At 35.0% G+C, this 18,858-nt stretch overlaps 1 protein-coding gene and 1 long non-coding RNA gene across 2 annotated transcripts; one reads left to right on the top strand and one right to left on the bottom strand.

Annotated features, from left to right (window-relative positions):
* Positions 1–4,894: 4,894 nt before the first annotated feature.
* LOC129436738 (chromobox protein homolog 2) lies at positions 4,895–10,948 on the bottom strand. Its single transcript, XM_055194977.2, has 5 exons — positions 10,609–10,948; positions 10,484–10,527; positions 8,257–8,322; positions 6,868–6,937; positions 4,895–6,790 (listed from the first exon to the last, which is right to left on the bottom strand). The coding sequence occupies exons 1-5, from the start codon at positions 10,678–10,680 to the stop codon at positions 5,453–5,455; spliced, it is 1,590 nt and encodes a 529-aa protein (XP_055050952.2). The 5' UTR covers positions 10,681–10,948; the 3' UTR covers positions 4,895–5,452.
* Positions 10,949–13,585: 2,637 nt separating this feature from the next.
* LOC129424119 (uncharacterized) lies at positions 13,586–18,630 on the top strand. The gene is made up of 2 exons (XR_008637967.2): positions 13,586–13,898; positions 18,390–18,630. It is a non-coding gene; the product is annotated as an uncharacterized lncRNA (long non-coding RNA).
* The last annotated feature ends 228 nt before the right edge of the window (positions 18,631–18,858 follow it).

Below are 18,858 nucleotides of genomic sequence, written 5' to 3'. Positions count from 1 at the left end.
TTTTTTTTTAATTTAGTTTCGCACGGGCATATGAAACTTTTGCGGGCACATATGAAACTTACGCTTTCACGTGTGCACAGGATAGTTTCACGAAACTAAACTTTATTTAATTTTTTCTCCATGTCCCCTTAGGGGTCTGTACAAAATCACTTAAATTTGATATTTTTGGCCTAAAAACTAGACTTATTTTTAGGGATGCACCGATATAATTTTTTTGGGCCGATACCGATTTAAACAGACAACTTCTGACCGATACCGATGCCGATACCGATATTAAACACTTGTATACAATACTATACAGTTGGTCTATTAGCTAGTTTATTTCTGCATCAAATTATTTTTACTGAACATGGATTGGATCTAATTAACAAATTAACTGACCAACATAATAAGAGAGGCACAAATTAAACTAAAACAAATATAATAAGACAGCATGACAACCTTCAAAGGTGGTTTTAGCTATTCAGCATTTATTTTATTAACAACATTAACTCATTTTTTACATATAATGGATCTCTTTATGCAGTTAATTAATAAACAATCGGTATCGGCCTTTCTCGTGCTATTGCCGATATGCCGATGGTTTCAAAGTCATCAAATATTGGCCGATTAATATCGGCGGCCGATACATCGGTGCATCACTACTTATTTTCTTGGGTCGTTTTGCTCATCAAGAAAAATCATCTTAATTTAAAAAAAAATTGATATTTTTTTACTGAAAACAAGACAAAAATAAAAATTTTTTTTATGAAAATCATTTTTTCAGTGTAAACCCGGAAAAATATCTTCATTATGCAAGTGTTTAAGTTTAATGCACGAATTGCCTGATTTCTCTCATTCAACAAGAGATTTTGGGTTGAACCAATTTATTTAGCTTATTTAAGTCTCTGGATTTGAAAATGTTACCCGTCATGCATAAATGAACAGCTACTGTTATATAAGTTTTGTTTTGCTGTTTGTTGTCTTTATTTCTACTTCTGCAGTTGTTTTTGTTATCACTGTTGTTTATTGTTTTTGTGGTGACATTAAGAGCTCATCTTTTCACTTCATGAGATTTAATTACTGTCACCCTTATTGAGACTTGTTTGTGTGTGAAGATGAAACCTTTGCTTTACTTGTTGTTAACTTTGCTTTGCAAGGTGTCCTCTTTTTTTGTGAGGCAAAGCTTGCAGAGATCTCTTATCATTACAAGTTTTATAAAACTGTTAAAATAAGACATGCAAAATAAAGTTTCTTATATTGTTAACTGACCATTAGTAGAACAAGAAAAGTTTTGTTAATCTAACATGGAACGAGACGCTTTACGTTCAGTGAACAAATTTTTTTAAGGCAGCTAGTTATCTTATGTTTTTAACTCGTCTGTGCTTACTGTGTGCAGACAGTAAGCATGTGTGTGCGTTTTCTTATCTCTGCCCTTATGGACGAGCATCGTCTGTGATTATCTCATTTTGTTCAGGAGTCAGTCGACGCTGATAATGCATTCCTGCTGCGACACGCAGGCGCTCAGACTGCAGAAAATTGCAGAGACGGCCGTAAGACAGTGCAGCGTGAGGTCACAGAAACTCCCTTCGGCCTCCGGGTGAACACAGATCATGACTGTCAACAGTTATTTGTCACCTTGCATTTTACCAACCTACTTGTAATTAAAAACCCATCCCATTTTGTACGTCTATACGAGATTTTCTTATTATCTGAGCCCTTATGATTTGTCAAATAACTAAGCTAACAGATGCATCTTTTTTATGTTAACTTTCTGAACCCAGTTTAACGTGCCATAACGTTATAAGTCAGTCATCATTAACATCAAGTACTGTAAACACTAAGCATCCAAACCTCCTGACAAAGTAGCATTGAGTGGATTATATGAAGAGAGCAGGAGGATCTGTTTGGCAGACAGGGTGTGATTTTAAAACCTGTTTGAACGACTTGTTTGGTTCTGTATGACACATTTCACCCTAATAAAGTGAAATGAAGTCAGTGTGAGGTTGGAGAACGGCTGTGTGCCCAGTTCAGTTTTAGGCGAGAGCTTCTCTTAGTAATCTGGGAAAATGACAGACCGTCTGCTAAAATTGTATAATTGTGTAGTACCGAGGTAGAGATTAGGAAAAATGCACACTGCAAAACAAAGCACGTGAGCAATTCACGTAGTGAAAACAACAGCTTGCATAAAAAATATTTAAAATAAAGATTCAAGAGCACAATCCGAAAATCAAATATGCATTCTGGCATATAATTATCTAAACATGTCAACTTTGCTGACTAGATATGGCTTTAAAAAAAATATCCAAAATTGTAGAATTTGATAAAAGCTTGTTTATACATATCGACACACGACTTAATATTTTGGTATGTCTTATGCTAGTCTTGTGTAACCAGATTTCATACTGAATGTAGGGCAGCATAACGATTAATCGCGACTAATTGTTTGCAGAAGAAAAGTTTTTGTTTAAATTATGTGTGTGTGAATTGGGTATATAAATACACACACATTCATGTAGAAAAAAGTTTATATATCAAGTATTTATATATAAATAAATAAAAAATTCCTAAATATTTACATCATGTGTGTACATTTGTTTATACACACTGAAAAAATCTCTGGTTGCACATGATTGAATTAAGTTGTCTTAAAATGACTTTCCTTAGAAATTGTTGGATTTACGTAATTTATTTATGTACACTACACTCCAAAAAAAATTATTTTCAAGAAAAATGTTTCTTAGTATATTTGTCTTGTTTTCAGTAAAAATATCTAAAAATTCTTAAATTAAGATGCTTTTTCTTGAAAAAAAAAATCAAATGTAAGTGATTTTGTGCATAAAACAAGCAAAAAAATCTGCCAATGGGGTAAGCAAAAAAATCCTAAACACTAAATTCAAGAAAAATTTGCTTTACCCCATTGGCAGATTTTTTTCTTGTTTTATGCACAAAATCACTTACATTTGACATTTTTGGTCTAAAAACTAGACTTATTTTCTTGGGTCATTTTGCTCATCAAGAAAATCTTAATTTAATAATGTTTAGATATTTTTAGACAAAAATAAGCATCCTTGAGCATGGGAAAGGCGCTATAGAAATTATTTTTATTATTAAAAACACAAAGAACATTTTTTCTTGAAAATAATTTTTTGCAGTGTAGTTCAACATGATTGAATCAAGTTTTCTTAAAATGAAATTAATTTTAATTAAAATGAATCTCATTTTAAGAAAACCTAATTTAATCATGGGCAACAAAAGTTTTTTTTAAGTGCATAATTATTATACGCAGTACATGCACATCATGGAAACAAAAACTTTTATTCTGCAAACGATTAGTTGCAATTAATCGATATAAGGTCTGAGAACCATGGTCGCTTTGAATGGCCAAGGACCGCCCAAGAGGCCATATGACTGACACATAAAGCAACCAATCATGTCTCGCTTTCTGTTTATCATGCATCCAGTGAATCAAGTCTCTAAAGTTTATAAAAAGTAATGCAAAAACACGTCAAAACTCCACTAAACTCTTAAATGTCTTCAAGACTTTATGCCGTGAACCTTGCATACCTTTAAAAACGCAGTGCTTATTCGATCTTGATAAAACATTGTCACCGAAGTAAATGTGAACACGATCAGAGGAATCTGCTGAAGTGTTTCCAGATAAAGGATTACTTTCACTTTCATAAAAACAAGTTTTTTGATTATATTTCTCACCCCCATGTAGATGTTTATGTCTTTCTTTGTTCAGTCGAGTCAATCAACTTTTTGAGGAAAACATTCCAGGATTTTTCTTCATATAGTGGATCTCAACAGTTTACAGTTTCAATGCAGCTTCAAAGACTCTAAACAATACCCAACCGAGGCATAAGGGTCTTATCTAGCAAACCATCTTTGTAAAAATATGTACTTTTTAACCACAACTTCTCATCTTGCAATAGCCGTGTGGTGTGCATGACACATGCCAAACTACTGCTGCAGTTTTCACAAGTGTTGAGAAAGAGAAGCGTTCAGACGTTGTTGTATAAGAATGATACTAATTAATGTCTTTGTGTCAGTTTATTGTTTAAAATGGTCCACAAGTGCGTGTTTCACAGATGTAACACGTGACCTTTCCACGTGATTACGTAATACATAAGGTCGCGCTGGTGCATCACATGGCTAGTGCAAGACGAGAAGTTGTGATTTGAAAGGCTGCGTCCGAAAACGCATACTGTTCAGTACGTACTGAATGAGATGAAGTACTTACTTACTGACTGTTATAAAAGTAGGTACTGTATAGTATGAATCCTAGTAGTATGAATCCTAGTAGTATGAATGCGATCCGGACATACTACATCCGCCATGTTGATACATCACGTGACATACGTTGTCATCACGTCATGTCATACCTGCGCGAAAATGGCCGCATCACTGCTTTCGCCTTTCTTCTTCGTTGCATAACTCCGCTCCTGGGGCATCATGGGATAGTGAAGTGTCCATCGTATGCACGCTTCGAAATCTAACCGTAAGGAGAAGGTCATCCGGGTACTTTTCGCATACTGTTTTTGGAATACTACGTATTCGGACATACTACTCGCCTCGCATACTGCTTTTCGCCTACTATATAGTATGGAAGTAGGCGGTTTCGGATTCAGCAAGTGTTTTTTATTTTTTGGGAAAATGACCATTTCACTAGATGCCTCGGTACCGTTTAGAGCCCTTTGAAACTGCATCGAAAAGGCAAACCGTTACGGTTTACTAAAGTCCTGGAATGTTTTCCTAAAAAAAATGTTTTCAACTGAAAAAAGAAATACATAAACGAGTAATCCTTAAAGTGTGCCTTATGCATGAGACGTTCAGCCAACGAGACTAGTCTGATGTCAGCATAAAGTCATATCCAGCACATCATGACTAAGATTTCAGAAAAGACAACAAGTTTAGTACAAAAAATGAACCTTTACTGTGTTTTTCGGCATATGACCTAAAACAAAACAAAAACAGTAAGAAACAATAAATAAACAGAAAATCGTTGTGTAGTATCAAAACGACGGCTACATTCATTAAATTTGTTATCAGGCAAAAAGAGGACAGCACTGAAAACAGGCACCTTAAAAATTATCTGAGATTTGGCTTTATACCATCTTAAATACACTTGTGTAACATACTCAGAATCAACTTTAAGAGAACTAGAAGTAATCCCAGCAGTAAAAACAACAAGAAGATAAACAGTCTCTTGTTAATTGACTTCTTAAGAGACAATTTGTCTTTTACTAAGCACCAGGTGAGATTATACACCTCATCTCAGAATGATTATGACCCATCGGTCTTCAACTAAGAAAGTTTAGCTTCGGGTAAAAACACGTGAGAGTAAAATCCATTGAAGATGAAGCAGCGCTAAACAACTGCTTTGATTCCTTCAAACCTCCTCTAAACATCAGTCTCTTTCTCCTGACTCATCGGATTTTCCCAGAGTAGCAAAATTTCCAGTTGGCGTTCAGTAATTACGGATGCTGAAGAACCCGACGCTGGTGGGTGACTCCTTCACCGTTACCGTCACGAGGTTTGCGGTAACATCCGTGACAAACACGTGCTCGATCAGACTCCGTGTCGGCCTCCAGTCCTGACCCGTCTGCACCGACAAATCTTGTTTAATGCTGGGTAACGAGGAATCCTGGTCCGAATCCGAGCTGCTGCCCTCCTCTCCGGTACTCATCTCGCTCAAGGTCTTGACTTGTTTCCCGACGTCTTTAGATGAAGATCTGTCTTGAATCATCTGGGACTCTCGGATGTCTGTTGGCGGTGTCTGTATCGCAATCTTCTCCTCTCTGCTTTGACTTTTCTTTCCGAATCTCTCTGTGAAATCCCTGGATTCTTCTGATTTGGATCGGTCTCGTTGCGGACTCTTCAGGATCGGCTGGTTGGCTGAGTACTTAGTAGGAGTGTTCGGAGCAGGACTCGTGTTAAATCCCGTACTCTTTCTGGCTGGGTTGGCGGCACTTTTCAGATGGGTACTTTCGCCTGTACCGTTACCCTGTGCAGTTTTGTTGACGCTCTGCAGGTTGAGCGCCTGGAGGCTTGAGGGAGTTTTTAGGGGTGAAAAGGAACTTGGTGATTTCGGGAGAGCTGCTCGCTGAAGAGTCTGATCTGGACCTTCTTGTTTTTTTGGTATGTTAGGAGATGTAGGCTCTGCCTGTGGACAAGGTGGTCCGTTGCTACTGATTGTTGAGTTGTTTAGATTTAACGCAGCCACTCCTGGAGACTTGCATGAGGTGGTCTTTGGATCAGTCCCTCCGGTGTTCATATCCGATACTGTGAGTTTAAAATCAGAAGCGACTTTGCCTTGCGTCGGCCGACTTAGCGGCGAAGACACGGATCCGACAGGGCGTCCCACAGAACTCTTGTGGGTAAAGGATCCTCTGTTCTGTGATGTGATTGGTTCCCTGCCAGAGATTCTGTTTAATCCGGTGAAGGTGAAGCTGGCGGGCATGAGTGGTTTCTTAATGCTGCCCCGGATGTCTGAGTCTTTCGGGATGGGCTTGAACATTTTCCGTGGACCTTTGGCTTGTCGCATTGCCTTCAGTTCTGGAGGTAACGCCTTCCTGCCTCGCTTCTTAGGAGGTTCTGGCTTGGCCACCACGATCTGCGCTTTCTTCTGAGGGACCGGGTGAAGTTCTCGTGGCCGAGGACTGGGCTCAGGGTTCCTGTCGATGTCATCTTCATCATCGTCATCAGAAGAAGAAGAGGAGGAAGATGAGGATGAGGAGGATGAATCCGAGGACGATGCGGAAGAAGATGACGAACTGCTGGATTTTGACACAGCTGGAATGGTTTCCTGTGAGACAAGAATTAAGTACAAAATGAAGTCGTGCTTGAGATTTTTCATTACAGACATTTTTTTAAGACACTCACCAAATTTTTTCTAGGTCGTCCTCGAGGCCTTTTTCCTCTGTTAAGCATCAAGAGTTCTTTCTCCTGCTCCCTAAACAGGAATAAAACATGAACAAATGTGTGACGACATGTCAATCTGCTTACACTGAATCATTTCTACAAAGTCACAGATGAATTTATGGCAAAATACTACTGATTAAAAAAGCCTAGTAAATAAAAACATTTTTCAAAATCTTGGAAAAACAGTCCGGATTCTCTGCTTTCAAACTCTGGGGGCGTGTCCGCTGTTGGCACTGAAACCACGCCCATCTGGCTCAACTTTCAAATATCGCTACAACCTAAATGGATGCTTGGCATTGTTTAAGGGGCAGGGCCATGCTTTTTAATTGGTTTAGAAACAATTTACTAAAATAACTTTACCAGGAACAATCACTTTTTTTAAGTCCGTGTAGAGTGCTTGGTTTTAGGGAAACACGCATAGGAATGATTTCCCGGCCAGGGTTAATCCTAATCCAAGACTAAAATGCCTTCATTTAAAATGATCTTGCACTGACATATCTTAAAATATATCAGTGCCATTGTTTAGTCTCAAGATGCATACCAGGCCTAGTCCTGGATTAATCTAAACCCTGTCTGGGAAACGGCCCCATAGTGATAAAAAATGCATATCTTAACTGCAGTTAGTTGCTTAGATAAAAACACAATTTGCCACATGCAAAAAAAATGTAAACAGCACTTTTTAAACATGAAAAGATAATCATCCTAATAAAGCTTATTGTTATGGTTTTAAACATTTTAACAGCTGGGTTAAAAGTATAAGATACAGCACAAAGCAGTAACTCAGTTTTGAAATCCAGTTCCTGTTTTATGAATGAACATTTTCACCTCCCCACTTCCTGTTCTCTCTCCTAACTTCCTGTCACAACTTTTTTCACTTCAAATTTTGACCAGAAAAATATCACTTTTTCCCCAACAAACATCATTCAAACTCGCTAGCTTTAAGCATTAAACTGTGGCACTTATCCTGCCCCTTATGTACTACAGACAGAGATAAGTTTACTTTTTAGCAAACACACTGCAAAATACTATAAAAATAGTGCTTAAGATGTAGTGAACATGTGTTTTTCATAACTGAAGTCTTAACTGATACCTCATAAACTGTGAAACCAAAACAAGTGCAGCGCTAAAGCAAACCAGTTTCTGTTGGATAAATTTAACCATGTTGGTTTTTCAGGCTGCAGCGAGTCTCGTGATCTTGGACACGTCTGCAGCCTCTCAATGGCCCCATGAATGGAGCCCCATTGACGCCCTCCCAAGCGTTTCACTCCATATTGTTTGCACATGGGATTTGGGAAGGGGGCGTCTCTCTTACGGAGTGACCCGCTCAACCAATGAGAAAAACACTCTTACCTCTTGTTAAAAGCAGCCAATAGTCGCGGGTCAAGAAGGTTTTCCTGAGGTTCCCAGCTGTTATGCCTAAAAACCAGACAGTGTGTTTTTAACATGTTGTTGACATATAACGTCCATGAACCTTTAGTGTTCAACATCAAGACTATTTGGTAACAAGAACAGTTTTTCTTATTACTGACCAATCATCATGCCATCTAAAATATACAACTTCCTAAAGTTATCGACTTAGCATGCTTGTTTGTTTACATTCGTGCATTTTGGAGCTTTGCCATTTTGAATCCCATATAAGATGATTGCATAAAATTTGTTTGTGTTCAACTACAGAAAGAAATTCATATACATCCAAGATGACAAGATGATGAGTAAATAATGAGATTTTTCATATTTTAGGTAAAGTGTGCATCGTCAGTCCATTTGTAAATGGACTTTTAAAACACTTTTGCCTTCCCTATTCAAGTACTGAGTTCATTTTTTAAATGTTAAAAGGTTATTTCATTGGTTTATTTAACCAGTTCTTAAATAACTAGGACTTAAAACACATTTTATTAAAATTATTGATTTTTTTTCTTAATTAACATGATGTCACAAAAACGGCTAATGTTTACATGTGAATATATAATAATTACAAAATAAAACCTAAAAATAGCTTTATTTCTAAATCATTTATAGCCTCATGACACAAGTCGGAATTTCACATCAACTACTGTACAACAGCTCAATAAAGCATGCAAAGCAGTGAAGTCATTTGTGTGCCTCCCATGAATATAATTTGGATAGCAACTTGCGTTTACTACAGTAAATATACATACAGTATAGGAGCTGTATAGACACGACCATGTTAGCTGTCAGTTGCACTGTACAAGTTTACATTAGCCTTAATTCATGAGCGACTGGTATTTGGCAGAGAAAGAGATGGGTTTACTTCAAAGCTTCTGAAACTTAAAAAAAATGCTTTTTATATGACGGGGTGAAGTAATGTGAGCCACAAAGGAAAGTCGTTTAAGAGGTTCAGCGCACATGAAAGACTGCACAGACAAATATCAAGAATGACAATATAGGTCGAGTCTCTCTTCACATTGACATGGTTTTTAATTTCCTGATATTTTAAGGGTTTTAATGGTCATATAGAACCAGTTTAAGATATTTATTAACTGGCTGTTAATAAGTTTCTTAAACTGGTTACTGGGGTCATGGAAACCTAAGTGCCTGGAACACAATGTCAAGGGTGTTTTTACCTTTAAGAGGAATATTTTACTTTCACATTTAATAATTAAAATGGTTTCTATTGTATCTCAACTAATTATACAACTAATAAACACACATTAATTACTTTTACCAGTCAGTGGATTTATGTCCTGAGCACTGATAGGCTAATATGTAACTAATAACAATACGAAATAGTAAATAATAAATGGCGTGCGCTGAAGCAGATGAAAGCGCGCGCTGGGGGTGTGGCGCGCGCGACGCTTGATTGACAGCTCGAGTGCCCATAAAGGGGCAAGAGGGGGGCAACAATGCAACAGAGAGGGAGAGAGTGGGGGCACGAGGGGGGGGGGGGGTTGGGGGCAGCTGGAGTATTTTTTTATATCAAAAGCTTAAAACAAAACAGCGTCGCTTGTATGTGCGGCGCGCGAAACTCTTGTGTTACTACAGCACAAAGTGTTACAAAGAATGTACTGTTAAAACACAACAACTGTTACAATGTTTCTTCCTTTGTGACAACAAACCGCGATAAGAGCCGACGGTAACTGCTCACTGTAGCGATGTTTAACACTTTAATTCGGTTTTAAAAACAACAACAACATGCATTACTTTATATTTTTGTACTTTTAAACATTCGTCTTTCCAGAGCGAAACAGCAACTTATGTTCATGAAGCAACAGACACAAATATTGAAAACTAGCTTTAAAAAAACAAATATCTAAAAGACGAAGGATCTGATTCCACCATAAACATGCAGTTTGATCAAATACAGAGAGCACTGTTGCATTTACGCGTGGACGTGAAAATTAAACGCGCAACACGCTGCTGCTGCCGCTGTTGTTGTTTCATTGTTTCTGTCTCTGTTCTTATCAACACTCGCATCCAACAATATCCACAAGCAGAATGAATAAACATCTCAGCGTTGACGAATAACAACCAACAGTATTAGATATATCCAGCCTGTTCAGTTCATATACACACAAACACACACAATAAAGCAGTGTGTATCCCAGTTTTCACTTACTTGGACGACCATCCCCTCCACTTCACCAGATACTCCAGTTTGCCCTGTGGAAATAAAGCACGCGAGTTAATAATCACGCGCGGGGGAATTTCACGCACCTACGTGTGTGCAGATGTGTTTGTTACCTTCCTCACGCGTTTGTTGAGGATACATTCAGCATCAAAGACCTGTTCACCCACCGCGCTCAACTCCTCCATGACTGCAGCGATCTCACTCGTGTGCGCGCGCCCGCGCGATACACAGAGAGAGTGCACATACACAACACACAACAGAGGCGAAGCGGTCGTGGCGGACGCGCAACGCACGTAACCCTCGACGGACACCGTCCGTGTGACGTCACATACACGTAAACTTGTAAGATTTTGAATATAAAGTATTTCATCCCTCAAGATTTAAGCTTAATATTGCTTGTGAATTTGTGGACAGGAAAAATAAATAATTTTTCATCTGTTTTATCATTCAATTTACTCAAGACTTTTTTTGATGTGGAAAATTATATTAGTAGAAAATTAATTTTGTTTTTATTTTGAGAAAGATTATTTGTCAAATAATGGACAATATATTATACAGTTATTTATTGTATTAGTAAGTAAACAAAACAAAATGGGCCATTTGTAAACCAAGTATGTCACAGTTTATGAATTATTTCAAATTATACAGTACTCCTTTGGAAAAAGTTAAAAAAAAAACAAAAACATCTGAAAACATGCAATATTTTAAAAGTAGACTACTTAATTTTTGTATTTGTTTTCTCTTTCTTTTTTCCTTCTTAGTGGTAACATATGTGACTAATACTTCTTGTTCATATGGCAGTGATCAAAAATGTGGTTTTGATTTCGTAATTCAATCAATAAAAATAAATAATAATAATAATATTTTATCCCTCAAATCTTTATAGCCTGCAATAATTATAAAAATTCTAGAATGTTGCTTTTTGAAACGATTTAAATTAAAAATATTAAATCCTTTTATTAGGCTATCATTATGATCAATTGACCAAATAATTTATTTTGTTTTATTTAAATACATAAATGGAAATAATTCCGCTTTTGTTTTTTAATTTTTTTGTCTGTTAATACTCTTATATATTCTTTCAGCAGTACAAACTTTTTTTTTTGTTTAGATAAAATGTTTTGAAAAAAAGGACTATATACTCTTTACTATATACAGACTTTTTTATTTTGTGTTAATTGTATTCCTTTGATTATTTCAATATTCTGTTTATTTGGTAGTTTACGTTTCTAAGTTAATTAAAATGAAATAATTTAAAAAAGGATTAATAAATGAGTTAGTCAAAATAATCAATATTTTAATGTAAAACACTGTAGTAAAATGTAGTATATAGAAACACGCAGAACTGACTAAAAGTGATACAAATTTGAGAACCAAAAATTATTTAGACACTTTGACCTGATCATGTTTTGTGTAAGGTTTTTTTTTAATCCAAGATGAATTTGTTCTGCAAATAAACTGTGAAAATTTGTGAAATGTTGAAGGTGACAAGTAAATGGTCAGTAATAGAAAACAAATAATTAAATTTTGAGCAACAGCACAAGTAATTATAATATAACGGACATACAAATAAACAGTGCTTTTCGTGTTTTTTAGGTTTGTAGAAACTGAATAAAGTAATCAAATATAAAAAATACAGCATGCTTATTCTATATAGCCTAAATTAACTATAGATTAATCTTTATTGCAGTTACAAAAGTTAATCAATCAAGACAAATGAATTAATTTTTTCTTTGTCCGTTGTTTGAAACATCATAGTGTCACTTTGAGAGTAAGTGCATAGGCTATGTGTTTAATTTCTGAACTACTTACATTCAACTTGACGTAGTCTGTTTATGAAAATAAGTATGATACTTTTAGATATTTTGCATAAATATGCATTTAAGTTCAAGAAAACACACTTTCTGAAGCATTGAGATGTGGCTTTCCAGACACGCGCTTCGATGGGCATACTTTGAACTTTGAAGCTCAAACAGAGGCGCATGCATAAAAAAGATGCTTCACCACCTCATAACGCTCACTTGTGATTGGGTTAATGCCACTTCACTCAAATGTAAGTAACAAACAAAAATTCATGGGTGGAAATGGTGGTGGCGAGTTGAAAAGTGAGGGGGGGGGGACATGTCCCCCGTGTACCCCGCATATTCTACGTGAATGAAGTGAATTTATGTACATTTAAAAAAGTTAAATTGCTTAGAGATAATGCAAATGTATTAATACCATTCCGACTGAATATACTCTATAATTCTATGTTGTTATCAATAAAAAATAATAAATACAAAAATTGCAAAGTGAATCATAAAGTAGATATATAATTAGATGACTCTCCTTAGGACTTATTCAATTTTCCTGAATTTGGGTAATGTGTAGGCCTAATTCTCTGGATTCTTGTGTATCTAAAATAGTTCGGTTTGTTTTGGTTTTTGTTTCAGATTCAATCTTGTCACCATTTTTCCTGTATGTAACACTGTAAAAAGAAAAAGAATATAATACAGATCATAGATGATTCAGTGATTAATACATTCCAAAAATAAACTTATAAAAGAAGTTTAGATCTGATCTGTATCATAATAGTCAATTATTATCTTATCCCTTTTATAGTAGTATATATAATGTTATAATATTGTGTTTTAAAATTATTTGTTTATAATATTAAAAAATATTACCTTAGTTCTCACTAATATAGCCTTAATTGTGTGTGTATGTGTGACAAAAATGCAGTTTCCTCCTAAATTCCTGTTATAACAGGAAACAAATGAACACATGAAAGAAAAGCTTTTTAAGTGATGTCATGAGCTCTTTGTAAACCATTAAAGATTTTATAGAATGTCTTCTTTTATAAAAAGTAATTATAATGTTTTTTTTTTTAGTAGTAACCATGTTGACAGTTTTTTGTTTGTTTTGCATTGTACATTTTTATTCATAAATCTAAATTTCTCAATATGTTACCTAGATGTGAAGTTTTCCTTGCAGAGATTTTGCTTATTGTTAAATCTCTTAAACACATTGATGATAATAATAAGAATAACACGTTTATTAAGGCTTAGGATGGTGATATACTTAAATATTATTTTTCCCCCTCTATTTATTTTATTGTAAAAGTAAAAATAGTATACGTAGATATACTAACAAGTTGAAGAAATAGGACAAGTACTATTCTGTACCATCGCTAACTGTGGTTTGGAGCTTCGGTTAAGCGGGGTGGGGGAGGAACTATGTAGGAATTTAAAAGGTACACACGGACCAATTTAAGTGACGCACCAAACATGTATGGGGTAGAGATGCAGTCCAAACTCTACACTGGTAAAAGTTTTTCAGGGCTCCGTTAACCAGAGAAACAAAGGTGTAATTTGGGTGTTTAGTAGACGGATGTCACATAGATACGATGCTAATATAAGATGGGGTGAGTAATATATTAGCGTGACTTTTATTTGAGAAACTGAATGCTGGGGTTGATTGATGTTTGTTGCTTTCGGGGTAAGGAATGATGAAGTCAGATATTTTCATCAATTTAAATGTAAATTATTTTGGGTTGCCCTATGTAGGGAACGCTATTGGCGAGGCAAGTTTAACTGGTTAAGAGACAAGTTTTGCTTTGGAGCAGGATTATGTTAGGGTAAATAAGAGTTTGACATCCTAAAGAAGACTTTGTTTCTGAGTTTGTGGTCGCTGTTGTTTTTGTTTACTACCTGTGGGCATCAGTGGAACTGACCCATGACATGTAGGTCAGAGGTCAACACGCTTGACCTGACCACCCGTGTTGTTATGGGAACATACTAGGAGTGCTGATTCCCAACAATGTAAGAGACATGTTTTATACCTCACATAGAAATACTTGTTTTTCTTAGCCCATAGTTGTTTTTGGTTTGTTTAATTGTACAGAATTTATTTTTTAGTTTTTTATGCTTTATATTTGACTTATACAAAAAGGAATAACATAGATTAATATGCAGCCACAAAAACAAAGAACAGAATGTTGTTCATTACCTAAAAACAACCTGATATGCCCACGGGAGAAATCTAAATACAACTCCGATTTGATTCAATTCTGTTCAAATTGAGCATAAAAAACAAAGCTACTAAAATCTAGTTTTTTATATATAAAATAATAAAGCATTTGGTTCTTGAATATGTAATACTAAATTCTGCTTTAGTTTTTAGCAGATGTGAAACTTGTAAAGACAGAAGATGTTTGGGCAGTTCATAACAAAAAACTTTAATTTCCTAAACTTTTATTGACAATTATAAAACATTTAGGGGCAGTTTCCCAGACAGGGATTAGACTAGTCCTAGATTAAAATAAATGTAAGAGCTGTCCAAACTGAAAACAACTTGCACTGACATATCTTAAAATACACCAATGCTCTTTGTTTTTCCTCAAAATGCACACCAGTAATGTTTTTAGTAAGGCGTGTTTGTATAAACTAGTTACATTTCCTAATTAAACTAAGGCCTAGTCCTGGCTTAAGATAATCCCTTTGCGGGAAACCACCCCTTAGTTTACCTGAAATGCATACTATTCTTTAAATTTAGCTTATTATTAGTTACAAATGATTGCAGTAATTTTGACTTAATGCAGTGTTGCACATATGGATCACTGTATGACATCAGTACTGCGAGAATGAGTGTGCTGTAGGCTTGTCATGATAGTCGGTGAAACGGTGATTACCGGTGCTTCAGTCTCTCACCGGTTAGATCACTTGCCCACCGCGACACCGTCTTTCGCCGTCGTTTTGATATTTTTTGTTATTAAATCATTTAGTTTCGAAAGAGGGAGCAAACACTAACAACTGAATGTGTCTGCTGCCTGAATTCAGCGGAGCTGAACGCGCATCAGGTGTCAGATTTTGCATGCACTTGCGCTGGCAGGCAGTTGACGGCTAAACCGCTAATATATGATTGAGATGTAACTGGTGGATTAATATAGTGGTTTTATTAAAGTATTACGCACTAAGTACTATATATGATCCGGTGGTTGGATAGTGCAGATTAAAGGGCGGTATTATCCCCTACTGACATCACAAGGGGTGCCAAAAATGCTTGCAGAGAATGGTTTATCAAAACAAAGTCAGATTTTTATAATATGTCCCCTTTAAGATTTAAACACCGTGTTCACAGGAGATCCTTTTACTGCAGGTCTATTTCACATAATCACCTTTTATCTGATCACCTCAAATACATCTTTATAACAGTCTGAGCAAACCTCCATCTGTAACCTAATTTTTGAGCAGTAAATAATTGGTTTGACTCATTTGGCGCAGTTAATTTGTTTAATTCTCTTGTGTCTATCTGCTTCTATCAGTAGAGATTACTTACGTAAATTAAATGAGGCAATCAGAATGAATCAAAGCTAAGTGATTCTGATCCAACAGATGGTATACTCATGAGAAATAAGTGTAGTGCAAGACACAAAGTCAGTTTGAAACTTTAACCAACCTCAGAAACATCAATGTTTTCATTTTACTGCACTAATTTAATGTCATATTAGAAACCGATCCATGTGGAATAAAGGCAGGGGTATATTAGGGCTGTTTGTCATATATCATGAATCGTCCATTTGAACTACGCTTCAAGTTTTGTTGGTCACACTGTATGGATCGACCGATATGGATTTTTCAGTGCCGATACCGATTTTTGTTTCATCAGCCTTAGCCGATGACCGATATAGGCTGCAGATTTTCTTGAGCCGATATTTGGCGCCGATACTGCTCACTCAATTTACATCATAAAAATGACACAATGATGATGCCATATGTTACAAGTCTCAATTTAAAAAGTAACATTTACTGAACTTAAAAAAAAACTATATTTAACAAATAGTAAAAACAGATGAGGGTGCTATGGTTTCCCGGACAGGAGTTATGTTAAACTAGGACTAGATCTTAGTTTAATTAGGAAATATAACTAGTTTAAAAAAAACATGCCTTACTAAAAACATTACTTATGTGCATTTTGAGGCAAAACACAGGGCACTGATGTATTTTAAAATATGTTAAAAAGAGATGTTATTAGTTTGGAAATGAGTTTCTTGTCCAGGAAACCGCCCCATAGAGATGAGAAATAAAAACCCGCTTTGTACAGCTATGATCAGCTGTTATGCAGAGCTTTTGATGTTGTCATGGAAAGGTTGGTTGTTTTTAGTCACATGACCTGCAATCGCTTGCGGCTTCCAGCACTCTGTCTGTAAATAATGCTGGAAAAAAATCGGCGAACACGGCAACCACTTATCGGCTGATGCACATAAAACTCACAAATATCGGCCCGATATATCGGCCGGCCGATATATCGGTCTATCTCTACACTGTATTATATATATATATATATATATATATATATATATATATATATATATATATATATATATATATATATATATATATATATATATATATATATATATATATATATATATATATATATATATATATATATATATATATATATATATATATAATACATATTATATATATATATATATATATATATATATATATATATATTTATATATATTTATGAAGAGTTTCGTTGCAAAACGAGATAACCACCGTTTTTTTAATTGTTTTAATTTTTTAACAGAGATCTCGTTTTTTAGTTGTGCATTCCAATTCATTTCAATGCAACTGCAGTTAGGTTTGTTTTGATTTAAACCTTCATAACTTAAAAAATACAGCTAAGAAGCACCATAAAGCAAAATAATAACATGATAACGTAATAATAAACATGTTTTGAGAAAAATGTTAAAAAATGGATTTATCTCGTTTTGCAACAAAACTCTTCATATATATATATATATATGGGTGATTCTCACGAAAACTTGGTTTTAAAAATGTCAAGCATGAAAATGTAAAAATTGCTTAAATTTACTTTTTTTCCCACCAGACATTGAAAAACAAAGTCTGGAGTAAATGGGACCATTAATTTAAAAACTTTTACTTATCATTTAACACTTTTTGTAACATAATTTAAAAAATTAGTCCTAAAAAATCTCATTACCGCAACAGTCAGAAAACATCAACACTGACATATTTTCAAAATGACATGACAAACCTGAAAGAACATAATTTGGAGATTCTGCACATGCATTTAAAATCAAAGTATTATGCTTCTATTAATTAAATTAACATTTAATAAGCATCTGTTGCGGTAATGATAATCAAAATGTCGTGTAAGCATTCTGACAAGACAATATTTCAAATTAACTGTAAAAAAATGATCTTACCTGGTAGCCATCTTGAAGTAACTGGTCCATGTGCTTGGTCACTCAAAATCAAACTTTATTAAAATTCTGTATGTGTGCTTAAACTGTTCTCAAAAAGTGTTGCGGAGGATGAGAACATCAGGCATGGACACATCATTTTCCTAATTTTTCTTCATTATTATTATACATGAATATTCAGTAAATATTTTTTCTGTCATCTAAAGTAGTCTAGCAAAACATCCAGTTATTTTTTTTTCTTAATATTTTTGTGTTAATTTGATTAAATTACAACTTCAAACACAGCCGTACACATTGCGGTAATGAGAATTTCAGCACAAAATGAGATAAAATTTTCAATTATAAATTCTTATGTTGAAATCACACATTGTGCAAGGTAGAACACAGTATTGTGTTAATTCTGATGCTTTTTAATGTTACTATATTACACATTTTAAAGCTAAAATCATTAGTGCCGTGCTGTTTCAATGGTTTTGTGAGAATCACCCATATATACATACATATGCATACATATACATACATATACATACATACATACATACATATACATACATATATATACATATATATACATATACATACATTTGTTTTATGATTGAATGGTCTGTTTAGCACTACAGGCACACTATTGGTTGTTACTGTAATATGATTAATAATGCATCTTGTGTATGTTTACAGGATGTTCATTCAGGACGACATGATATTCTCCCTCATGTGCTACACAGACAGTGATGAAGAAGAGTGTTGTCAAGAAGACTCTACAAACATTCCTATGAAATTTGGTAATAGCACCACCATCTTCATCTGAGCTACCATCGTTTTCTGCTGATAAACCAGAATCTTAGATCACACGCTTTTACTTCTGCTTCTCCTAGATGTGTTTGAAGACTATCTCCCTTACCATTGGGGCTTAATTTTTTTCCTACCTATTAATAATTTTGGGCTAAAGGAAATTGAGGAAGCACTTTTTTCCTGTAATGTTAGAAATTTTAAACGCTCTCCAATTTATTAGTGTCTGCTAAATATAGAACAGTAAGTGTAAGCCAGTCAGTTTTTTTTCTGAAAACATTAAAGTAAACCTTTGACTCCGGTTCATGTTATATTGTGGCATGTTATGCTGCTGTTTCTAAAAAAAAAAAAACTGCTC

Source organism: Misgurnus anguillicaudatus, unplaced genomic scaffold (assembly GCF_027580225.2).
Source record: "Misgurnus anguillicaudatus unplaced genomic scaffold, ASM2758022v2 HiC_scaffold_29, whole genome shotgun sequence".
NCBI lineage: Eukaryota > Metazoa > Chordata > Actinopteri > Cypriniformes > Cobitidae > Misgurnus > Misgurnus anguillicaudatus.
Note: the sequence above shows the minus strand (reverse complement) of the source record. Positions and strands in the feature narration are given on the sequence as shown.